Source organism: Suncus etruscus, chromosome 9 (assembly GCF_024139225.1).
Source record: "Suncus etruscus isolate mSunEtr1 chromosome 9, mSunEtr1.pri.cur, whole genome shotgun sequence".
NCBI lineage: Eukaryota > Metazoa > Chordata > Mammalia > Eulipotyphla > Soricidae > Suncus > Suncus etruscus.
In genome coordinates this window covers 109,384,242-109,391,660 of record NC_064856.1, presented here as the reverse complement: position 1 = coordinate 109,391,660, position 7,419 = coordinate 109,384,242, and the positions used below count along the sequence as shown (strand labels likewise).

At 51.1% G+C, this 7,419-nt stretch overlaps 1 protein-coding gene across 1 annotated transcript; it reads left to right on the top strand.

The window, feature by feature from the left end:
- The first annotated feature begins 5,084 nt into the window (after positions 1–5,084).
- On the top strand, positions 5,085–5,732 carry LOC126018780 (neutrophil antibiotic peptide NP-3A-like). Its single transcript, XM_049780873.1, has 2 exons — positions 5,085–5,340; positions 5,614–5,732. Exons 1-2 carry the CDS (start codon positions 5,085–5,087, stop codon positions 5,730–5,732), a joined length of 375 nt encoding a protein of 124 aa, XP_049636830.1.
- Positions 5,733–7,419: the final 1,687 nt, after the last annotated feature.

Genomic DNA, 7,419 nt, shown 5'->3' with positions numbered 1-7,419 from the left:
GAGGAGCCCCCTCTCCCTGCTCTCAATGTAGATCACAATTTAAAAATCACAGTCACTCACTACAAATGACAAATGTAAAATGATTACAGGCACACCTAAGTCTAGCTTTATTAAACATATAATGTTAACTTTTGAGAGTTCTACTCTTTATCTCTTATGTTTTTTAATTTCCATTTGATGTGTGTTAAAAAAAAAAAAAGAGAAAGTCTTAGGGCTGGAGAGATAGTATGGAGGCAAGGTATTTGCCTTGCATGCAGAAGGATGGTGGTTTGAATCCCAGCATCCCATATGGTCCCCCGAGCCTGCCAGGAGTGGTTTCTGAGTGTAGAGTCAGGAGTAACCCCTGAGTGTTGCTGGGTGTAACCAAAAAAAAAAAAAAAAAAAAAAAAATCCTTTCATGAGGTCAGAGCAATAGCACATTAGGGAGGGCATTTGCCTTACAAGTAGCTGGCCGGGAATCCCATATATTCCCTGAGCCTGTCAGGAGTATATTCTGAGTGAAGAGCCAGGAGTAAACCCTGATCACTGCCAGCTATGGCCTGAAAACCAAAATAAATGTCCTTTGGTTTCGTATATTCAAGTAACATTGTGCCTTCCAAACTTCAAGAGCTGAAGCGAGGAAGTTGGACATTCAGAAGCTCCTGGTGAGAACTGAGTCAGCTGTGTTGAAGGACAAGTTGGAAATAGCTGTGAGACACTTTGCACCTCAGTTACTCTCCTACAAAGTTAAGGTGTCTTGCACACGCCCTCAACAAATATGCCAAGGTTTCCGCTGGATCCCCGCTCCTCAGCTTCTGTCTCCTGGGGCAAGTTCAGTAGTTGCTTTGGGCCTCAGTTTTCTGACCTGGAAGATGAGTTGAACAGGGCCAGGGCGTAGATCAATCCTAGATGTCTTTCCTTTTTGGGGGGCATACCTCGGGATACTCAGAGATAAAGAGAACCCAAAAGAATCCAGGTAGAGGGGACAGAGCATGATGCAGCGGTAGGGCATTTGCCTTGCACACAGCCAACCCGGGACGGACCTGCCTTCGATCCTCAGCACCCCATATGGTCCCCGGAGCAAACCAGGAGCGATTTCTGAGCTCAGAGCCAAAAGTAACCTTTGAGCACCACTGGGTGTGGCCCAACACCCCCCCAAAAAAAATCCAGGTAGAGCAGATATAAGGTGTAGCCCCACATCTCAACTGCTGAGACGGGACCCCTCCCCAACTCCCCCCCAAACCAGCCTGAGCAGAGACTGGTTAGACCAGACTAAAGTGGGGATCAGAGGAAAGTTAAGCCCTGCACAGGCTCCAGGACCTTGCATCAAACTCCTTACTAGGATTCGACCCCACTTCTCCGGGGCATGAGGTTGTGAGGTGAACATTGCTGGAGGGGTGCGGGGCCCCTACATTTTTAGAGCCTGATGACAGCCTGTTGACAGCCTGATGGCGTGGCAGGGTCAGAGCTGGGACAGCAGACTCGGGATGTGGGAAAAGCGTCTCCCTGCGCCCCTCTGCCGGCATGATGCAGTATTGCGCCTGGCTGAGAACCCTGCAGATGCCCTTTTCAGATTGAGAACTGACACCAAAGGGCCTAGAGCCATGGCAAAAGAAGGACATTTGCCTGGCACACGAACCCGAATAGGGTTCGCTCCTCGGCTCACTTACGGTCCTTGAGCACCTCCAGGAGTAATCCCTGAGCACCACCGATGTGGCCCTCCCAAATAAAGAAATAGCACAGGATTGTTATTCGGTTCGCTTTTTAGCGGGGCTTGGGTTTTTGGGCCATGCCAGGTGGTGCTCAGCGGTTACTCCTGGCTCTGTGCTCAGAAACAGCTCCTGGCCAGCTGGGGGGACAATATGGGATTCGGGGAATCGAACCCAGGTATGTCCCGGGTTGGTGGCCTGCAACGCAAACTACCTGCTATGCTGTCACTCCAGCCCGTGGATTTTGTTTTGGGGCTACAGATGGTGAAGTTCAGGGCTTGCTTTTGCTTTATCTGAGCATAGGAGTCACTCCTGGTAGAGCTTGGGTGGACAGATAGGGTGCTGGGAATTGTACCCGAATCTTGGTCTTCCAAATCAAGGCAAACACTCTTTGGGCTACTTTTATTTCTACACCCAAGCAATCAGAGGATCTGGAGAGAAAAACAGCACAGGATCACTTTAGCTCTACAAAATCGTTCAGGAAGCAGGTTGGTGGAGCCAGAACCCTAGAACAGCAAGGAGGGTACTTCCCTTGCACGTGGCTGGCTGGACTTCAATTCCCACGACCTCATACGGTTATTCCTTGAGCCCACCAGGAGCCACTGGGTGTGGCTTCAGAACAAAAACATAAGTAAAGTATTTTTTTGGAAGGGGCAATACCCGGTGGTGCCCAGGGGTTATTCCTGGCTCTGCACTCAGAAATTACTCCTGGCAGGCTCAGGGGACCATATGGATGCTGGGGATCGAACCTGGATCTGTCCCAGATCGTCTGCATGCAAGGCAAATGTCCTACTGCTGTGCTATTGCTTTGGTTCATAAGTAAAGTTTTGTATCAAAAGGCTGCTCTTGGGGCGGAGAGATGTACAGCAGTAGGGCCTTTGCCTTGAACCTGGGAGGGACCCAGTTCGATTCCCGGCATCCCATATGGTCTCCCAGCCTGCCAGGGGTGATTCCTGAGTGCAGAGCAGGAGTAATCCCTGGTGCTTCTGGGTGTGGGCCAGAAACCAATTAATCAAAGTTAAAGAAAATGCTGCTCTTAATAATCACAAAGAGAATGTGTGTGTGTGTGTGTGTGTGTGTGTGTGTGTGTGTGTGTGTGTGTGTGTGTGTGTGGTTTTTGGGCCACAGGTCAGTCACGTGAAAGACAAATTCCTTAACCCCTGCAGTATCTCACTGGCCCTTAATAAACATGAAAACAAGTTTAAGATAAAGGTACATTTGCAGGGACCAGAGCGATAGCACAGCAGCAGGGTATTTGCCTTGCAAGTGGCTGAGACCCAGAATGAACCCAGGTTCAATTCACGGAATCCTATATGGTCCCTGTGCCTGCCAGGAGCAATTTCTGAGCAAAGAGCCAGTAATAAACCCTGATCACCACTGGGTATGGCCAAAAAAAAGTACAGTTGCAGGCCAGAGAAATAGTATAATAGAGAAAATGCTTGCCTTGTATGTGGCCAATCCAGGACTGGTCCCCAGCATCCTGGCCCTACCAGGAGGGACTACCTGAGCATAGAGCTGGGTGTTAGCTCTGAGCACTGCCAGTGATGGCTCAAATACCAAATATGTATTTTTTTTTTTTAAGAAATAGGAGGGAGCCAGAGAGATAGCACAGTCCTGGGCGTTTGCCTTGCAGGAAGGACCTAGTTTGATTCCCGGCATTCCATATGGTCCCCAGAGCCCACCAGGGCAATTTCTGAGTACAAAGCCAGGAGTGGGCCTGGAGAGATAGCACAGCGGTGTTTGCCTTGCAAGCAGCTGATCCAGGACCAAAGGTGGTTGGTTCGAATCCCGGTGTCCCATATGGTCCCCTGTGCCTGCCAGGAGCTATTTCTGAGCAGACAGCCAGGAGTCACCCCTGAGCACCGCCGGGTGTGGCCCAAAAACCAAAAGAAAAAAAAATTTTTTTAAAGTGGGAATTCGGGCCGGAGAGATAGCATGGAGGTAAGGTGTTTGCCTTGCATGCAGAAAAACGGTGGTTCAAATCCCAGCATCCATATGGTCTCCTGAGACTGCCAGAGGTGATTTCTGAGTGTAGAGCCAGGAAGAACCCCTGAGTGTCAAACAGGTATGGCCCAAAACCAAAAAAGAAAGAAAAACGTGGGAGGCCAGCCCAATAGTACAGTGGGTGAGGCATTTTCCTTGCACACAGCCAACCTGGGTTCGATCCCCAGCATCCCATATGGTTCCCCAAGCCTGTCAGGAGTGATTTCTGACTGCAGAGCCAGGTCTAATCCCTGAATGCCAGATATGGCCCCAAAACAAAACAAAAAGACATTGCAACCAGAGAGATAGTACAGAAGGAAGGCACTTGCCTGCACTTGCCTTCCACCATCTGGCATATCCAGCATCCCATACAGTGCCCTGAGCCCACCAGGAGTAATTCCTGAGTGCAGAGCCAGTAGTAACCCCCCTGAACACTGCCAGGTTTGTCCCCCCCCCCCAAAAAAAAAACATTGATTTGCCTGTAGCCTATTGCCTTCTCCAAAAATGCATTCTGTGGGGTTTCTTCATTCTGTTTTTGTTTTGTTTTAGCAAATATAATACCATAAAATGATGGTGCTTAGGAACTAAAGAATGCAGAGGTTAAGGCACTTACCTTCCACGTGCCTGAATTTGACCCCCAGTGACTCTGAACACTGCTGGGAGCGACCCAAAGCCCCTAACTAGGAGTAGCTTGTGGGGACCATTGGGTGTGACTCAAAAGCCTCCCCTGCGAGTGGGTCTGCCCATAGCAGATCAAGGATCCCCGCCAGCCTCCCATCTGCTGCTGTTTACCTGCAGGGTCGGCTCCCACTTTGTGTTTGGGGATTGGGCTCCAGGAATGGAATGACTCAGGACTCAGGGAAATGTCTGGGAGGTTCTGGGGTGTCGGCTCTGGGGGGGCGCTGTGTGGGAGTTTGTGAGCCCAGGCTGCCCTTTCAGTACTGCATGCATAGCTAGAGTCCAGAGCTCAGAGCTGCTGGCCGGGGGTTCCAGACCACCAGGAGCATGAGGGGTCCTGCCAGGAGAGAGAGCACGTAGAGAGAGATCAGACACTAGAGAACAGCCCAGAGCTGCTAAAAGTGGGTGCTGGCCCCAGATCAGAGAGGGGGGCCGACCCCACAGGTAAATAACAGCAGGTGGGAGGTAGGCCAGTACCCCTCTTATCTGCTCTGTCGGCTGACCCCGGGGTAGCCTCGATACACACAGTGATGCCTGTGACAGCAGGACAAAGGACATCAAAGCATCTTTGAGGACAAAGTGGCGGCCGCCCTCCACAACCCACAAACACACATGAACACTCCCCTCCAGCTGTGTGTCTACACCCCCCTCAGACTATAAATCCCAGAGTGGCCCCTCCATCACCATCACTCCATCACTCCCTCGCTGATCCTGTCCTGCCCTGAGCACTACAGCATGAAGACCCTCAGCCTGCTTGCTGCCCTTCTTGTCCTGGGCCTGCCCGGCCAGGCTGAGCCCCTGGGAAGGAACACAGAGTGGGTGACTGGCCCGGTGGAGCCCACGGCCCTGACAGCCAAGCAGGACTACTTGACCCAGGACCAGGGACCCCTGAGGGATGAGCTGGACCAGCCTGAAGACGAGGACGAGGATGAGGGCCAGGACATGGCCATGTCCTTCTATGGGGACCAGGGTCTCTCGAGAGAGGCAGCAGGTGAGAAGTGCTATGTATGTCGGGGCCCAGGGTCCTCTGGGGCTGTGCACATGGGTGAGGGTGTGTGGGCTCAGGCATGTGCAGGAATCTGCACCCAGAGCAGCCTGGAGGAAACCCTCATCCCACATGAGCCTCGCCTGCCAGAGGCTGTCCCGTACATTGCTGGAACCCGGGCACTCTCATGACTGGGGATGGGTGCTCCAAGAACCTGCAGGAGATGCTCTTGGGGTCCCCTCCTAACTGCCCTTGGCAATCTCTCTGCTCCTTCCACAGAAGCGCGGGGACTCGTTGTCTGCTCCTGCAGGCGATTCTTCTGCAAATTATTCGAGCGGCGGAGAGGCACTTGCCGCCAGAATTTCAAGACTTACAAGCTTTGCTGTGTTAAGGTTTAGGGGTCACCCTACATCCCACCCAGCATTTATTTGGAAGTCACACTTTGTCTTTTCTTCTCTTTCATTTCTTTCTAAAATAAATGGCACCAGCAATCACTCTGGGTCTTGGTATTTTTTCTTTCTTTTGTTTATCTGCCCATCATATACATAACAGAAAACAGTGTGTGTGTGTGTGTGTGTGTGTGTGTGTGTGTGTGTGTGTGTATAAACTTGGGTAAAGGCTTGTATGCTTTACTTAGAATTTGAGTCTCCATGGCCATCAAGTGGCCTCAAACTTGCTTTCCTGAGCTGCATTATTTGAACATGGTCCAGTAATCAGAAACTATAAGTGGAGCTCCAGATTCCAAAACGAGGGTCTGGTGAGACGTGGGTCTGGGAGCAAACGTTGACACAGGAAATTATCACTTTTCTTTTCTTTTTTTTTTTTTTTTTCTGTTTTTGGGCCACACCCGGTGATGCTCCAGGGGTTCCTCCTGACTATGCGATCAGAAATCGCTCCTGGCTTGGGGGACCATATGGAACACTGGGGGATCAAACCAAGGTCCATCCTAGGGTAGCACAGGCAATGCAGACGCCTTACCGCTTGGGCCACCGCTCCGGCCCCCCAAGATCATTTTCTATAGGCTTCTGTGTACAAAGACAGAACATTTTCTTGGTTGTGACTGCTAGAAATAGGGCCCGTCCCTTGAAGAGAGGAGACATCTCCAATCTCTCCAATAGAGATTCCTGGGATCTAACTGAAAGCAGTTGCTGGGGTGGGTGGAGGATTGGAACTCCCGCCTGGTGTTGGTGAGAAGATTTATGGCGTTGGTTGGAAGCTGGCTGGGTTTTCCCGAACAGATTTGCTGGAAGGACCATGGCCTCCCTCTCCTGCCTGTTTTCTCACAGGCATCACTTTTCTAGGGTTTCTCAGGGGTAGAATTGCTCGCACATTGACTCTGGGTGAGAGGTGTATTACTTTCCTTCTAGTCACTTCTCTGAACATCTTCTCTGAGTTTATTTGTTCAGTTTGTCAGCAGCTGAATTTCGGCTGAGGGTCATATCATATTAATCACCATCACCAAGGGTAGAGCCGTAGCACATCTATAGGGAGTTTACCCTGCACTCAGCCAACCCAGGACTACCCGGATTTGATCCCGGGGAATCCCTCATGGTCCCTGAGTGCTGCCAGCCAGGTGTACTCCAATCATCAAACAAGAGTCCACACGTGGCTTTCCACACTCACATGGGTACAGAGATATGGGGGTGCCTCTAATCTGCAGGCTCTGACTCAGGGCAGTAACTGGACAGAGGACAGAACTCAGAGCTCTGAGTTATGAGGACAGAAAGACAGAAGTCCAAACACGAGGTCACTCAAATTACTGCCCAGTTCCACAGGAAAGCAAAGACAGAAGCTGGGGGATGGGGTTCGAATCCCAGTGTCCCATATGGTCCCCCGTGCCTGCCAGGAGCTATTTCTGAGCAGACAGCCAGGAGTAACCTCTGAGCATCGCCGGGTGTGGCCCACAAACCAAAAAAAAAAAAAAAAAAAAAAAAGAAGCTGGGGGATGGGATGGGCAGGTTCTCCAAACCCAAGCTGCCAACTGTAGGGATGTCTCCAGGCCCTAAGGGGAACTTTCTCAGAAGCTGAACTCAAGGGGTAGCACAGACCTTCCTGCAGGGCCAGACTTAGAGGGTGACCACCCAC